Source organism: Coregonus lavaretus (assembly GCF_964263955.1).
Source record: "Coregonus lavaretus genome assembly, chromosome: 16".
Taxonomy (NCBI): Eukaryota; Metazoa; Chordata; class Actinopteri; order Salmoniformes; family Salmonidae; genus Coregonus; species Coregonus lavaretus.
The window spans coordinates 47,582,256-47,599,755 of record NC_140003.1 but is presented as its reverse complement, the minus strand read 5'-3'; the positions used below and the strand labels follow the sequence as shown (position 1 = coordinate 47,599,755).

The window sequence follows — 17,500 nt, the reverse complement described above, 5'->3', positions numbered from 1 at the left end:
ACAGGTACATATCACTATGGAACAGGTACGTCTCACTATGAAACAGGTACGTATCACTATGGAACAGGTACGTCTCACTATGGAACAGGTACGTCTCACTATGGAACAGGTACATATCACTATGGAACAGGTACATATCACTATGGAACAGGTACATATCACTATGGAACAGGTATGTCTCCCTATGGAACAGGTAAATCTCACTATGAAACAGGTAGGTCTCACTATGGAACAGGTACATATCACTATGGAACAGGTACGTCTCACTATGGAACAGGTACGTCTCACTATGAAACAGTTACGTCTCACTATAGAACAGGTACATATCACTATGGAACAGGTACGTCTCACTATGGAACAGGTACGTCTCACTATGGAACAGGTACATCTCACTATGGAACAGGTACATATCACTGTGGAACAGGTACGTCTCACTATGGAACAGGTACATATCACTATGGAACAGGTACGTATCACTATGGAACAGGTACGTATCACTATGGAACAGGTACATATCACTATGGAACATGTACATATCACTATGGAACAGGTACATATCACTATGGAACAGGTACGTATCACTATGGAACAGGTACATATCACTATGGAACAGGTACGTATCACTATGGAACAGGTACATATCACTATGGAACAGGTACATATCACTATGGAACAGGTACATATCACTATGGAACAGGTATGTCTCCTTATGGAACAGGTAAATCTCACTATGAAACAGGTAGGTCTCACTATGGAACAGGTACGTCTCACTATGGAACAGGTACGTCTCACTATGAAACAGGTACGTCTCACTATAGAACAGGTACGTATCACTATGGAACAGGTACATATCACTATGGAACAGGTACATATCACTATGGAACAGGTACGTATCACTATGGAACAGGTACATATCACTATGGAACAGGTACATATCACTATGGAACAGGTACGTATCACTATGGAACAGGTACATATCACTATGGAACAGGTACGTCTCACTATGGAACAGGTACATATCACTATGGAACAGGTACATATCACTATGGAACAGGTATGTCTCCCTATGGAACAGGTAAATCTCACTATGAAACAGGTACGTATCACTATGGAACAGATACATATCACTATGGAACAGATACATATCACTATGGAACATGTACATATCACTATGGAACAGGTACATATCACTATGGAACAGGTACATATCACTATGGAACAGGTACATATCACTATGGAACAGGTACATATCACTATGGAACAGGTACATATCACTATGGAACAGGTACATATCACTATGGAACAGATACATATCACTATGGAACAGGTACGTCTCACTATGGAACAGGTACATATCACTATGGAACAGGTACATATCACTATGGAACAGGTACATATCACTATGGAACAGGTACATATCACTATGGAACGGGTACATATCACTATGGAACAGATACATATCACTATGGAACAGGCACATATCACTATGGAACAGGTACGTATCACTATGGAACAGGTACGTATCACTGTGGAACAGGTACGTATCACTGTGGAACAGGTACGTATCACTATGGAACAGGTACGTCTCACTTTGGAACAGATACATATCACTATGGAACAGGTACATATCACTATGGAACAGGTACGTATCACTATGGAACATGTACATATCACTATGGAACAGGTACGTATCACTATGGAACAGGTACATCTCACTATGGAACAGGTACATATCACTATGGAACAGGTACGTCTCACTATGGAACAGATACATATCACTATGGAACAGGTACATTTCACTATGGAACAGGTACATATCACTATGGAACAGGTACATATCACTATGGAACAGGTACATATCACTATGAAACAGGTACATATCACTATGGAACAGGTAGGATATTACTATGGAACAGGTACATATCACTATGGAACAGGTACGTCTCACTATGGAACAGGTACATATCACTATGGAACAGGTACATATCACTATGGAACAGGTATGTCTCCCTATGGAACAGGTAAATCTCACTATGAAACAGATACGTATCACTATGGAACATGTACATATCACTATGGAACAGGTACATATCACTATGGAACAGGTACATATCACTATGGAACAGGTACATATCACTATGGAACAGGTACATATCACTATGGAACAGATACATATCACTATGGAACAGGTACGTCTCACTATGGAACAGGTACATATCACTATGGAACAGGTACATATCACTATGGAACAGGTACATATCACTATGGAACAGGTACATATCACTATGGAACAGGTACATATCACTATGGAACAGATACATATCACTATGGAACAGGTACGTATCACTATGGAACAGGTACGTATCACTGTGGAACAGGTACGTATCACTATGGAACAGGTACGTCTCACTTTGGAACAGATACATATCACTATGGAACAGGTACATATCACTATGGAACAGGTACGTATCACTATGGAACAGGTACGTATCACTATGGAACAGGTACGTATCACTATGGAACAGGTACATATCACTATGAAACAGGTACATCTCACTATGGAACAGGTACATATCACTATGGAACAGGTACGTCTCACTATGGAACAGATACATATCACTATGGAACAGGTACATATCACTATGGAACAGGTACATATCACTATGGAACAGGTACATATCACTATGGAACAGGTACGTATCACTATGGAGCAGGTACATCTCACTATGGAACAGGTACATATCACTATGGAACAGGTACGTCTCACTATGGAACAGATACATATCACTATGGAACAGGTACATATCACTATGGAACAGGTACATATCACTATGGAACAGGTACATATCACTATGGAACAGGTAGGTCTCACTATGGAACAGGTAGGTCTCCCTATGGAACAGGTAAATCTCACTATGGAACAGATACATATCACTATGGAACAGGTACGTCTCACTATGGAACAGGTATGTCTCCCTATGGAACAGGTACATATCACTATGGAACAGGTACATATCACTATGGAACAGGTACGTCTCACTATGGAACAGGTACATATCACTATAGAACAGGTAATATCACTATGGAACAGGTACATATCACTATGGAACAGGTACGTCTCACTATGGAACAGATACATATCACTATGGAACAGGTACATATCACTATGGAACAGGTACATATCACTATGGAACAGGTACGTATCACTATGGAACAGGTACATATCACTATGGAACAGGTACATATCACTATGGAACAGGTACATATCACTATGGAACAGGTACATATCACTATGGAACAGGTACATATCACTATGGAACAGGTACATATCACTATGGAACAGGTACATATCACTATGGAACAGGTACGTCTCACTATGGAACAGGTACGTCTCACTATGGAACAGGTACATATCACTATGGAACAGGTACGTCTCACTATGGAACAGGTACATATCACTATGGAACAGGTACATATCACTATGGAACAGGTACATATCACTATGGAACAGGTACGTCTCACTATGGAAAAGGTATGTCTGGAATGGAAGAAAAATTAGAATATATGTATTTGTAGTGTTCGATATTATAGACAGTACTAGCTATGCACTTAAGACATGTCATTTCAATAAGGTTTATAAGAATTATTTGTAAAATCTCTCTCCCCCTTCCATCTCTTTTCTCCATCTCCATCCCCTCTCTGTGTCTCCATAGTCGTGTTGGCTTCTACGTAAGCACCTTCCAGAGTATGGCTGGCTTTGAGGAGAAGTTCCACAAGGAGATGGGGAAGGTGAGCCTGTTGTCCATCCCAAGTTACTGATCTTCTGAATGATGACTTGCGTGTTGGTGTAACCAAGAAGTCCATGGATATCCAAGATATGATACCTTCTCTCTCTCTCTCTCCCTCTCCCTCTCCCTCTCCCTCTCCCTCTCTCTCTCTCTCTCTCTCTCTCTCTCTCTCTCTCTATCCCTCTCTCTCTCTATCTCTCTCTCTCTCTCTCTCTCTCTCTCTCTCTCTCTCTCTCTCTCTCTCTCTCTCTCTCTCTCTCTCTATCCCTCTCCCTCTCCCTCTCTCTCTCTCTCTCTCTCTATCTCTCTCCCTCTCTTTTATACACACCGTATGCAGCTGGACCAGAATCTGTACGATGTTCTTGTCAAACTGGAGAGACAGGACATGTCTGGGTGAGTTTCTGTTATTGTATTTACAGTTGAAGTCGGAAGTTTACATACACTTAGGTTGGAGTCATTAAAACTTGTTTTTCAACCACTCCACACATTTCTTGTTAACAAACTATGGTTTTGGCAAGTCGGTTAGGACATCTACTTTGTTTACAGACAGATTATTTCACATATAATTCACTGTATCACAATTCCAGTGGGTCAGAAGTTTACATACACTAAGTTGACTGTGCCTTTAAACAGCTTGGAAAATTCCAGAAAATGATGTCATGGCTTTAGAAGCTTCTGATAGGCTAATTGACATCATTTGAGTCAGTTGGAGGTGTACCTGTGGATGTACACTGCTCAAACAAATAAAGGGAACACTTAAACAACACAATGTAACTCCAAGTCATTCACACTTCTGTGAAATCAAACTGTCCACTTAGGAAACAACACTGATTGACAATAAATTTCACATGCTGTTGTGCAAATGGAATAGACAACAGGTGGAAATTATAGGCAATTAGCAAGACACCCCCAATAAAGGAGTGGTTCTGCAGGTGGTGACCACAGACCACTTCTCAGTTCCTATGCTTCCTGGCTGATGTTTTGGTCACTTTTGAATGCTGGCGGTGCTTTCACTCTAGTGGCAGCATGAGATGGAGTCTACAACCCACACAAGTGGCTCAGGTAGTGCAGCTCATCCAGGATGGCACATCAATGCGAGTTGTGGCATGAAGGTTTGCTGTGTCTGTCAGCGTAGTGTCCAGAGCATGGAGGCGCTACCAGGAGACAGGCCAGTACACCAGGAGACGTGGAGGAGGCCGTAGGAGGGCAACAACCCAGCAGCAGGACCGCTACCTCCGCCTTTGTGCAAGGAGGAGCAGGAGGAGCACTGCCAGAGCCCTGCAAAATGACCTCCAGCAGGCCACAAATGTGCATGTGTCTGCTCAAACGGTCAGAAACAGACTCCATGAGGGTGGTATGAGGGCCCGACGTCCACAGGTGGGGGTTGTGCTTACAGCCCAACACCGTGCAGGACGTTTTGCATTTGCCAGAGAACACCAAGATTGGCAAATTCACCACTGGCGCCCTGTGCTCTTCACAGATGAAAGCAGGTTCACACTGAGCACATGTGACAGACGTGACAGAGTCTGGAGACGCCCTGGAGAATGTTCTGCTGCCTGCAACATCCTCCAGCATGACCGGTTTGGCGGTGGGTCAGTCATGGTGTGGGGTGGCATTTCTTTGGGGGGCCGCACAGCCCTCCATGTGCTCGCCAGAGGTAGCCTGACTGCCATTAGGTACCGAGATGAGATTCTCAGACCCCTTGTGAGACCATATGCTGGTGTGGTTGGCCCTGGGTTCCTCCTAATGCAAGACAATGCTAGACCTCATGTGGCTGGAGTGTGTCAGCAGTTCCTGCAAGAGGAAGGCATTGATGCTATGGACTGGCCCGCCCATTCCCCAGACCTGAATCCAATTGAGCACATCTGGGACATCATGTCTCACTCCATCCACCAACGCCACGTTGCACCACAGACTGTCCAGGAGTTGGCGGATGCTTTAGTCCAGGTCTGGGAGGAGATCCTTCAGGAGACCATCCACCACCTCATCAGGAGCATGCCCAGGCGTTGTAGGGAGGTCATACAGGCACGTGGAGGCCACACACACTACTGAGCCTCATTTTGACTTGTTTTAAGGACATTACATCAAAGTTGGATCAGCCTGTAGTGTGGTTTTCCACTTTAATTTTGAGTGTGACTCCAAATCCAGACCTCCATGGGTTGATAAATTAGATTTCCATTGATAGTTTTTGTGTGATTTTGTTGTCAGCACATTCAACTATGTAAAGAAAAAAGTATTTAATAAGATTATTTCATTCATTCAGATCTAGGATGTGTTGTTTAAGTGTTCCCTTTATTTTTTTGAGTAGTGTATTTCAAAGCCTACCTTCAAACTCAGTGCCTCTTTGCTTGACATCATGGAAAAGTCAAAAGAAATCAGCCCAGACCTCAAAAAATTTTTTGTAGACCTCCACAAGTCTGGTTCATCCTTGGGAGCAATTTCCAAACGCCTGAAGGTACCACGTTCATCTGTACAAACAATAGTACTCAAGTATAAACACCATGGGACCACGCAGCCGTCATACCGCTCAGGACGGAGACGCGTTCTGTCTCCTAGAGATGAACGTACTTTGGTGTGAAAAGTGCAAATCAATCCCAGAACAACAGCAAAGGACCTTGTGAAGATGCTGGAGGAAACAGGTACAAAAGTATCTATATCCACAGTAAAACGAGTCCTATATCGACATAACCTGAAAGGCCGCTCAGCAAGGATGAAGCCACTGCTCCAAAACCGCCATAAAATAGCCAGACTACGGTTTGCAACTGCAAATGGGGACAAAGATTGTACTTTTTGGAGAAATGTCCTCTGGTCTGATGAAACAAAAATAGAACTGTTTGGCCATAATGACCATCATTATGTTTGGAGGAAAAAGGGGGTTGCTTGCAAGCCGAAGAACACCATCCCAACCATGAAGCACCTGTTGTACCTGTTTCCTCCAGCATCTTCACAAGGTCCTTTGCTGTTGTTCTGGGATTGATTTGCACTTTTCACACCAAAGTACATTCATCTCTAGGAGACAGAACGCGTCTCCTTCCTGAGCAGTATGACGGCTTGTGGAGGTCTACTATTTTTTTCTGAGGTCTTGGCTGATTTCTTTTGATTTTCCCATGATGTCAAGCAAAGAGGCACTGAGTTTGAAGGTAGGCCTTGAAATACATCCACACGTACACCTCCAATTGACTAAAATGATGTCAATTAGCCTATCAGAAGCTTCTAAAGCCATGACATCATTTTCTGGAATTTTCCAAGCTGTTTAAAGGCACAGTCAACTTAGTGTATGTAAACTTCTGACCCACTGGAATTGTGATACAGTGAATTATAAGTGAAATAATCTGCCTGTAAACAATTGTAGGATAAATTACTTGTGTCATGCACAAAGTAGATGTCCTAACCGACTTGCCAAAACTATAGTTTGTTAACAAGACATTTGTGGAGTGGTTGAAAAACATGTTTTAATGACTCCAACCTAAGTGTATGTAAACTTCCGACCTCAACTGTAACTAGCACACCTGATTCAACCAACGAAGGGCTTTGTGATTAGTTGACCAGTTGATTATAATAGAATACATAAAATAAGTGGAACTGGGGTAATCTCGTCCCCAGGCTCAACTGCTACAACAGAAAGAGAGACAATATTAGCTGAGGTAGACGAGGAGAGTTGTGGGATACACCGCTTTAGAATATCTGCATTGAGCTGTAAAGACTGTAAGGGTGCCATCACTGCTCGCTATAACATAACCGGCACATTCCATTCTGTACTGGATCCAGCTTGCACGGGAAGAGAAGGAGGTGCTGGACCTTCTGAGTCTCCTATACCTGCATGACATTACAGCTCCGGCTTGCTGCTGACATTTTCTCTTTAGACTGGACTGGACTTGGTCACACTCAGTGCATTCCCCTAAGAAGCAAGTCATTCAGTACTGTTTCTCTCTCTCTCTCTCTCTCTCTCTCTCTCTCTCTCTCTCTCTCTCTCTCTCTCTCTCTCTCTCTCTCTCTCTCTCTCTCTCTCTCTCTCTCTCTCTCTCTCTCTCTCTCTCTCTCTCTCTCTGTCTGTCTGTCTGTCTGTCTGTCTGTCTGTCTCTCTCTCCCCCTCCTTTCTCCTTTCTTCCCTCTCTCTCTATCTCTCCGTTCTTGTCTCTCTCTCTAGTGAGCTCCCCAGAGGAGCAAGTCCAGCCAATCACACTCTGAGTCCAGGAGGACCGCCACCCATCCCTAAATCTCCCTCCAAGGTACTTTAGCATGCACACACACACACACACATTCACATTCACACACACACACACACACACACACACACACACACACACACACACACATTCACACACACACACACATACACGGTCCTCTGGAAACTGTTTGCTACAAGTCTATGGGGAAGTTTTTCAAGGCAGGCACAGACAGACGTTCACGCGGGCCTGAACACAAAAACACACACATGATTAAGAGAGAACAACAGACAACAGATCAGGGCGGACTGCGAAAATAATTCGGCATTTTTTTCCCACACCAGCCCACATCACTGTGCATGTCACCAACTCACCCCCCCTTCTCTGCTGTCACTCTGTCCTTCTACAGTAAATGTCCTCATTAACAGGGGAGACTGTCCAGGTGGTGGAGCCAGAAGCATTCCTGTTTTAGTAGGAGGTTATCAATGTCCCCACTCCTACAGTGCATGTGAACTTTCTCTATCGCAATCAACTTGAGTGTTGTAATGTCATGATTTTAATTCTGTGAAGTGCTTGGCAACAGGACACTGTTGGACATTTCTACGAATGGATTACTTATATTCGGTGATGCGGACCTTGAGTTGTTGCATAGCTGAGCCCGCAAGGGGCACTTTAGTAAATAAACAACATGTGATGATGCGCAGGTGGTTCTGCTGCGGATATATTGGAGGGTTTTCTACGTTCTCAGGTGATGGAATATTTCTGTGCTATAGGTTTTAAGACAATTGATGCAGTTGTATCACAGAGTGTGTTACTTTATCAAATCTCTAGTAACCCATTATACTGTACCTCCTTTACACTCGTGTTCTATTCACACAGCATATTCAGGAATAATAATCTCTCCTTTCATATCTTCACATACAGAATCCCTATATAACGTTATAATTCTTAGGTATTCACATCCACACCACCAGCAACGACCACAGAGCAGCCAGCTACACATGTCATGTTCTCGAGGAAATATCAGTGGTCCCAGACCACATAGACAATTCCCAGAAATGCCTATGGACAGCCGTCGGTGGGGCTTCTCTGAACAGCCCTTACCCATCTCAGCTGTTACCCTCTCAAACTTTTCAATGGCTTCTCCTGTCAGTGCTCACTACCTGTAGATCGACCGGAGGTGGGGGACAGAACCCCTAGATAACGTTATGGATCGAAAAACTCAGCTCACACAGAACTGGTTGGGGGTATCCATTCAGACACGCATCTCTTTCACACCGAAGCTATTCCTCTGACAGCTCTCATTCTCTCAGTACTTAATAGTAATACTATCTCTTATTATCTACATTTCAAACCTCTTATTATCCAAATTTCAATCAGCGCAATATCCACATTTCAAACCTCTTATTATCCCAAATGTAAATCCTTTGTTGAACTCAGCTTACCACTTATTATCAAAATGTCAATCTCTTAAGACACTCACATGCTGGCTCTGTCTAGTCTATTACCAACTGTCAGGAGAGACACATGCTGGCTCTGTCTAGTCTATTACCAACTGTCAGGAGAGACACATGCTGGCTCTGTCTAGTCTATTACCAACTATCAGGAGAGACACATGCTGGCTCTGTCTAGTCTATTACCAACTGTCAGGAGAGACACATGCTGGCTCTGTCTAGTCTATTACCAACTATCAGGAGAGACACATGCTGGCTCTGTCTAGTCTATTACCAACTATCAGGAGAGACACATGCTGGCTCTGTCTAGTCTATTACCAACTGTCAGGAGAGACACATGCTGGCTCTGTCTAGTCTATTACCAACTGTCAGGAGAGACACATGCTGGCTCTGTCTAGTCTATTACCAACTGTCAGGAGAGACACATGCTGGCTCTGTCTAGTCTATTACCAACTATCAGGAGAGACACATGCTGGCTCTGTCTAGTCTATTACCAACTATCAGGAGAGACACATGCTGGCTCTGTCTAGTCTATTACCAACTGTCAGGAGAGACACATGCTGGCTCTGTCTAGTCTATTACCAACTATCAGGAGAGACACATGCTGGCTCTGTCTAGTCTATTACCAACTGTCAGGAGAGACACATGCTGGCTCTGTCTAGTCTATTACCAACTATCAGGAGAGACACATGCTGGCCTTTATGAGCATTGATAAAACTATTTATACAAATTTATATCTGTTTGTGCTGTCAAGTCAACCCATGTTTTAACCCATGTTTTTACCTGTATTTTCTCTCCATCATTACATGTAGCTGAGACCAGCGATGCCGCCGCGGCCTGAATCCAGCCCCTGTCGGGACATGAAACCAGAAAACATAATTAACCTGTTTGATGCTGCTGCTCCTGACATCAGTGTCACATCCCCAACACAGGTACGGACTGTTATCTGTTACCTCTGTAGCTCAGCTGGTAGAGCACGGCGCTGGTAGAGCACGGCGCTGGTAGAGCACGGCGCTGGTAGAGCACGGCGCTGGTAGAGCACGGCGCTGGTAGAGCACGGCTGGTAGAGCACGGCGCTGGTAGAGCACGGCTGGTAGAGCACGGCGCTGGTAGAGCACGGCTGGTAGAGCACGGCGCTGGTAGTAGAGCACGGCGCTGTTAGAGCACGGCGCGGGTAGAGCACGGCGCTGGTAGAGCACGGCGCTGGTAGAGCACGGCGCTGGTAGAGCACGGCGCTTCTAACGCCCAGGGTAGTGGGTTCGATCCCCAGGACCACCCATACGTAAAAATGTATGCGCACATGACTGTAAGTCGCTTTGGATAAAAGCGTCTGCTAAATGGCATATTATTATTATTAACCTAACCCTAACTCTACCCTAACCCTAACTGTACCCTAACCTTTACTCTACCCTGACCTTACTCTACCCTAACCTCTACCCTAACCCTAACTGTACCCTAACCCTTACTCTACCCTGATCCTACCCTAACCCTTACCCTAACCCTAACTGTACCCTGACCCTACCCTAACCCTAACTGTACCCTGACCCTACCCTAACCCTACCCTAACCCCTACCAACCCTACCCTAACCCCTACCCTAACCCCTAACCCCTACCCTAACCCCTGACCCTACCCTAACCCTTACTATACCCTAACCCCTACCAACCCTACCCTAACCCCTACCGTAACCCTTACTGCAGGGGTCAGCAACAGGTGGCCCGCGGGCCAAAACCGTCCCGCAAGTTTATTTTTTTGAGATTGTCGTTTTTGGTATAAAAAGACTGTAAAATCACCAGGAATTCACCAAAAATTTGTTTAATTTAGAAAATCTGTTCCCAAGTTTTGCTGCAAAAAAAAAAAAGATACCTATGTGATGGTATCTCAATGTAATCAAGGTAGGAAATGATTGTTATTTTTTTAAATACGATCTCTTTTTGGGCTTAGTTGTGGTCCATTTGCAGTGTGCAAATTATTATAATTAAGTTCCGGCCCCCGACCATCCACTCGGACATAAATCGGCCCGCGGCTAAATCTAGTTGCCTACCCCTGCTTTACTGTATCATAACCCTAGCAAGCTGTTGCATATCAACAGAGTTGATATTTTGTTGATAGGTATTTTATTGGGGAGCATCCACCAGTGTTGGGTCAATAAGGAAGTTATCTGAATTTAAAATAAAAATATATATACTTTTTGGGGACATAAATGAATAGCTTCTCCTTTTCAGATTACTGACAAGTTATTGAAAATAACAATTATTGAATTAATTGGAATTTCAGTTTTCTTCCTGAATTGACTCCCTTCCAATCGACTTGACCCCAACTCCACATAATGTGTGACCCTTGCTAATCCCACTCCTGTTAACTGTTTGTCGTCTCCTCCCTCCCCCTGTCAGTTTGACAGCCCTGCTGGGGCCAACCTGTTGGACATGGACCTGTCCAACCTGGCTGCACCATGTCATGGTGGCACAGCCGTGTCCCCAGCCTCTCAGGTGGGTTGGCCCGGTCTGTCAGATGGCCAGGCAGGCAATATGTCAAGTGGGCTCTCTGTCATATTGGTATCAGCTCCTACACAGTGGGGAGAACAAGTATTTGATACACTGCCGATTTTGCAGGTTTTCTTACTTACAGAGCATGTAGAGGTCTGTAATTTTTATCATAGGTACACTTCAACTGTGAGAGACGGAATCTGAAACAAAAATCCAGAAAATCACATTGTATGATTTTTAAGTAATTCATTTGCATTTTATTGCATGACATAAGTATTTGATACATCAGAAAAGCAGAACTTAATATTTGGTACAGAAACCTTTGTTTGCAATTACAGAGATCATTCGTTTCCTGTAGGTCTTGACCAGGTTTGCACACACTGCAGCAGGGATTTTGGCCCACTCCTCCATACAGACCTTCTCCAGATCATTCAGGTTTCGGGGCTGTCACTGGGCAATACGGACTTTCAGCTCCCTCCAAAGATTTTCTATTGGGTTCAGGTCTGGAGACTGGCTAGGCCACTCCAGGACCTTGAGATGCTTCTTACGGAGCCACTCCTTAGTTGCCCTGGCTGTGTGTTTCAGGTCGTTGTCATGCTGGAAGACCCAGCCACGACCCATCTTCAATGCTCTTACTGAGGGAAGGAGGTTGTTGGCCAAGATATCGTGATACATGGCCCCACCCATCCTCCCCTCAATACGGTGCAGTCGTCCTGTCCCCTTTGCAGAATGACAAAGAATGATGTTTCCACCTCCATGCTTCATGGTTGGGATGGTGTTTTTGGGGTTGTACTCATTCTTCTTCTTCCTCCAAACACGGCGAGTGGAGTTTAGACCAAAAACCTATATTTTTGTCTCATCAGACCACATGACCTTCTCCCATTCCTCCTCTGGATCATCCAGATGGTCATTGGCAAACTTCAGACGGGCCTGGACATGCGCTGGCTTGAGCAGGGGGACCTTGCGTGCGCTGCAGGATTTTAATCCATGATGGCATAGTGTGTTACTAATGGTTTTCTTTGAGACTGTGGTCCCAGCTCTCTTCAGGTCATTGACCAGGTCCTGCCGTGTAGTTCTGGGCTGATCCCTCACCTTCCTCATGATCATTGATGCCCCACGAGGTGAGATCTTGCATGGAGCCCCAGACCGAGGGTGATTGACCGCCATCTTGAACTTCTTCCATTTTCTAATAATTGCGCCAACAGTTGTTGCCTTCTCACCAAGCTGCTTGCCTATTGTCCTGTAGCCCATCCCAGCCTTGTGCAGGTCTACAATTTTATCCCTGATGTCCTTACACAGCTCTCTGGTCTTGGCCATTGTGGTGAGGTTGGAGTCTGTTTGATTGAGTGTGTGGACAGGTGTCTTTTATACAGGTAACGAGTTCAAACAGGTGCAGTTAATACAGGTAATGAGTGGAGAACAGGAGGGCTTCTTAAAGAAAAACTAACAGGTCTGTGAGAGCCATAATTCTTACTGGTTGGTAGGTGATCAAAGACTTATGTCATGCAATAAAATGCAAATTAATTACTTAAAAATCATACAATGTGATTTTCTGGATTTTTGTTTTAGATTCTCTCTCACAGTTGAAGTGTACCTATGATAAAAAATGACAGACCTCTACATGCTTTGTAAGTAGGAAAACCTGCAAAATCGGCAGTGTATCAAATACTTGTTCTCCCCACTGTACGTGTATGATACTTGCTCAGAGCCTGGCTGAGTTCAGTCTGCGTGGAGAGAGATTCATTACCACTGTGTATAGTTGACTCGTTAGCGTTTTCACCATTTCTGTTCGTTTAGACGTGGGACATTGCAAGTGCATGGGGTTGATTAGACAGACACAGTCTCAGTTTTGTGTGTTTTATCCATGTTTTGAGCATCTCTACCCCTCTCTCCCTCCCTTTCTGTTTTTACCCCCCTGAAGGCGGTATCATGGGACACGTGGGAGGTAAGCACAGTCATCATACTCCATATTGGCCATAGATTCCCTCCAACAGGAACTGTCTAGATGATACTCTCAGAATAACAAAATAGTGCTTTCAGGGTTTTCAGGTTTGCTTTCATGTCCTAACTAAATTATAATCTCCTCAGCTGTAAAAAAGAATAGAACCTACAACAAAAGTATGGATATAGCGCAAGATGTTACCTGGTAGCCTGAATGCCAGTCTGTTTGTGCCATCATGCCATCATGCCAACTCCATAGCAATAGCCTACTTTGAATTGAAAAAACGTAATTATCTAAAACGTAATTATCTAAAACCTAATGATCTTTCCTAATTGGTCTTTTCACTTTTTTTGCCACATCCCCCACTTATTTTTCAATTAATGAATTCATTAAATTAATTGTTATTCATTTCCTGCATTGATATTATCCCTGATAATTGGCTCATTGCCATGGAAACCCTGACCCATTGCTTGGTCACTATGGCTTCCTATGGTATCCTATGGTATCCTATGGCCCATTGTACCCCATTTAACTGCCCCTACTCCCTCGCCCCTACCCCCCTACCTTCTATACCCTCGCTCCTACCCCTACCCCCTACCCCCTACCCCTCGCCCCTACCCCTCGCCCCTGCCCATTGCCATGGAAAACCTGGTCTCTATGGCTTCCAATGGGTTTCCTAATGCCAATGGTCATGCCCCATTGTGCCCATTTAATTGTCCCTCCCCACCTCCTGCCCCTCGCCCCCCCCCCCCTAGCCTGAGGAAACTCCTGCTCCACCAGAGGAGCCCCAGGGCTGGGATGATGATGGTACCCTGCCGGTGCGTGCTGCCGGCTGGGATGATGACGGTACCCTGCCGGTGCGTGCTGCCGGCTGTGGGGATGACGGTATAGCTGCCGCCACGGCAGGCTGGGATGACGATGGCTCTCTGCCTGTGAGGGTGGAAGACTCCTGGGGGGATGTTGCTGACTCTACATCCATATCCCCAGCCACTGCTTCCGCTGCCGTGGCCGAGTCTGAGGCTGCTGGCTGGGATGATGAGGATGGGGTGCCCCAGGTACGATGGGAAAGAGTAGGATGCATCTGGAGCTGGGTGGATGCATCGGCTACAACACTGGCCTGGTGGTCTAGCAGGATAGGATGGAGGATACTGTAGTTGTAGCTACGTGATGGTGGAGCTCTCTGGTTCTGTCTGGTTCTGTCTGGTTCTTGTCTGGTTCTGTCTGGTTCTTCCCAGTAGTAGTAGACAGAGTGACAGGTATTCTTTTTGAAAAACAGGTCTTCTGACCTCCAATGGGACTTCCTGGTTAAATAAATAGAGCGCTGTGGATCTTGTTTCTCCAGCTCCCTTCGGTCTTTCAGTCTGGTAACACTGTCTGGCTGGAACAGGGGATAGTTGATAGACTGCAGTCTGGTAACACTGTCTGGCTGTAACAGGGGACAGTTGATAGACTGCAGTCTGGTAACACTGTCTGGCTGTAACAGGGGATAGTTGATAGACTGCAGTCTGGTAACACTGTCTGGCTGTAACAGGGGATAGTTGATAGACTGCAGTCTGGTAACACTGTCTGGCTGTAACAGGGGACAGTTGATAGACTGTGGTGTGTATTTGAGTGACATCATGATGTGCTGTTTGTGATAGGTGGTCCTCTCTCTCCTTCTCCAACAGGCTGACACACCCCCATCAGCTGCTGCAGCACCTACACCTACAGCCACAGCACCAGAGGAGGTAAGTGGCACCTTGATTAGTAGGTTGGCTGGTAGGTTGGCTGGTAGGTTGGCTGGTAGATTGGCTGTTAGGTTGGCTGTTAGGTTGGCTGGTAGATTGGCTGTTAGGTTGGCTGTTAGGTTGGCTGGTAGGTTGGCTGGCAGGTTGGCTGGTAGGTTGGCTGTTAGGTTGATTGATAGGTTAGCTGGTAGGTTGGCTGGCAGGTTGGCTGTTAGGTTGATTGATAGGTTGGCTGGTAGGTTGGCTGGCTGGTAGATTGATTGAGTGATTGGTGATTGAGTGATTAGTTGATTCAATTATGAATCGATTGATTGTCCTTAGAGCCCCGCACGGGCCTTCATTGAAAAGCCCTCCCATGCCCGCGACGTTCAGGCCCTACCCAGCCTAACCAGGCCCGATTGCTGCTGCCAAATTTAAGGCCCGGCCCTGCCCGAAACCAGAAATAACTTCCTCCATTAGCTGCTCCTCTCTGTCTGTTATTCGCTCCCTGCGCCCAGCTCGCTCTGCATGCGCTCTGCTCATGGTGGCTCTGAGTCTGTGAGTATCCATAGCAACGGCTCCGCTTGGGCTGCTCTGAGAGAGCAGTTAGCTGGTAGCTACTTTTCATCACTCTAAACTCTGAGAAAACTCAAGGAACAGTATTATTTTCTGTGAAATAATCTGTCCTATATTGGACGAGGTTGAAGCGCTTCTGACACCACGTTATGATCTTAGTCAGATATGACTGTACTGCGCGTCAGAGCACGAGGAAAATGGCTCAGCTTCAAAACGTTTGTGATCAGTTTTGTGATACCCGAACCCTGCCCGTATCCTAGTTATCGGTGGAAGAAACAGGCCTTACCCCGGCTCTTAACCTGATGGATAATGGCGGGGCCCGTCGGGCTCAGGTCTGGTGGGAGAACTCTAATTGTCTCAATCACACATGTTACTGACACCCGCACAGGCACAAGGTCAATGAGTGGATGTATGGGTACGACATATTTACATGATGCATTTCTTTTTCAAGATTCCTGCTGTAGCAGCAACCAATGGGGCTTCAGAGGCGGTAGAGATGCCTCCAGGATTCCTCTTCAAAGTGAGCGGGGATGATGATGATGATGATGATGATGATGATGAATAAATGCTACGTAGTCTAACATCTATCTATTATTTCCAAACGGGGAATGATATGAAACTGAATTGTACTATTGTTTTCTCCATCGTGTTCAGGTGACCACCATGCATGACTATGCAGCTAACGACTCCGATGAGCTGGAGATGAAGGCCGGAGACATAGTGCTGGTTGTGGCCTTCGACAACCCGGACGAACAGGTCAGTACAAGCCCACTTCATCTCGTCTTTACCCACCTCCTTGGCCCTAACCCGTCAATATGGTGAAACGCTCCACCACTACACACCTTCAGATCTGCAAGCATCGAAGTGTTAGAAACCAAGAGGGAAGAGAGTAACGATGAAGTACTGCTGATACTGTCTGCTTTGTGCTCTGCTTACAGGGAACTGACAAAATAAAGGAAACACTTGAGTAAATGAGGGATACAGAGTATATTGAACGCAGGGATTTCCACACAGGTGTGGTTCCTGAGTTAATTAAGCAGATAACATCCCATCATGCTTAGGGCCATGTATAAAAATGCTGGGCAGGGCGATTATTTTGGCTACCATGGCTATGCCCCCATAGGATGACAATGCCTCCATCCACAGGGCACGAGTGGTCACTGAATGGTTTGATGAGCATGAAAACTACACTGAGTGTACAAAACATTAGGAACACCTGCTCTTTCCATGACATACTGACCAGGTGAATGTCACCTGTTAAATCCACTTCAATCAGTGTAGATGAAGGGGAGGAGACAGGTTAAAGAAGGTTTTTTAAGCCTTGAGACAATTGAGCCATGGATTGTGTGTGTGCCATTCAGAGGGTGAATGGGCAAGACAAAAT

General features: G+C 45.3%; 1 protein-coding gene across 1 annotated transcript in view; it reads left to right on the top strand.

Annotated features, from left to right (window-relative positions):
- LOC311143294 (myc box-dependent-interacting protein 1-like) overlaps positions 1–17,500 on the top strand; it is a gene marked incomplete at both ends in the record, with an annotated part of 29,262 nt that overhangs the window by 11,005 nt on the left and 757 nt on the right. The window contains 9 exons of the mRNA XM_084179122.1: positions 3,714–3,789; positions 4,126–4,181; positions 7,936–8,017; positions 10,221–10,340; positions 13,814–13,837; positions 14,590–14,889; positions 15,502–15,561; positions 16,568–16,636; positions 16,771–16,872. Of these exons, the coding sequence (XP_084035248.1) occupies positions 3,714–3,789; positions 4,126–4,181; positions 7,936–8,017; positions 10,221–10,340; positions 13,814–13,837; positions 14,590–14,889; positions 15,502–15,561; positions 16,568–16,636; positions 16,771–16,872 (889 nt within the window). The remainder of the gene's footprint in view (positions 1–3,713; positions 3,790–4,125; positions 4,182–7,935; positions 8,018–10,220; positions 10,341–13,813; positions 13,838–14,589; positions 14,890–15,501; positions 15,562–16,567; positions 16,637–16,770; positions 16,873–17,500) is intronic.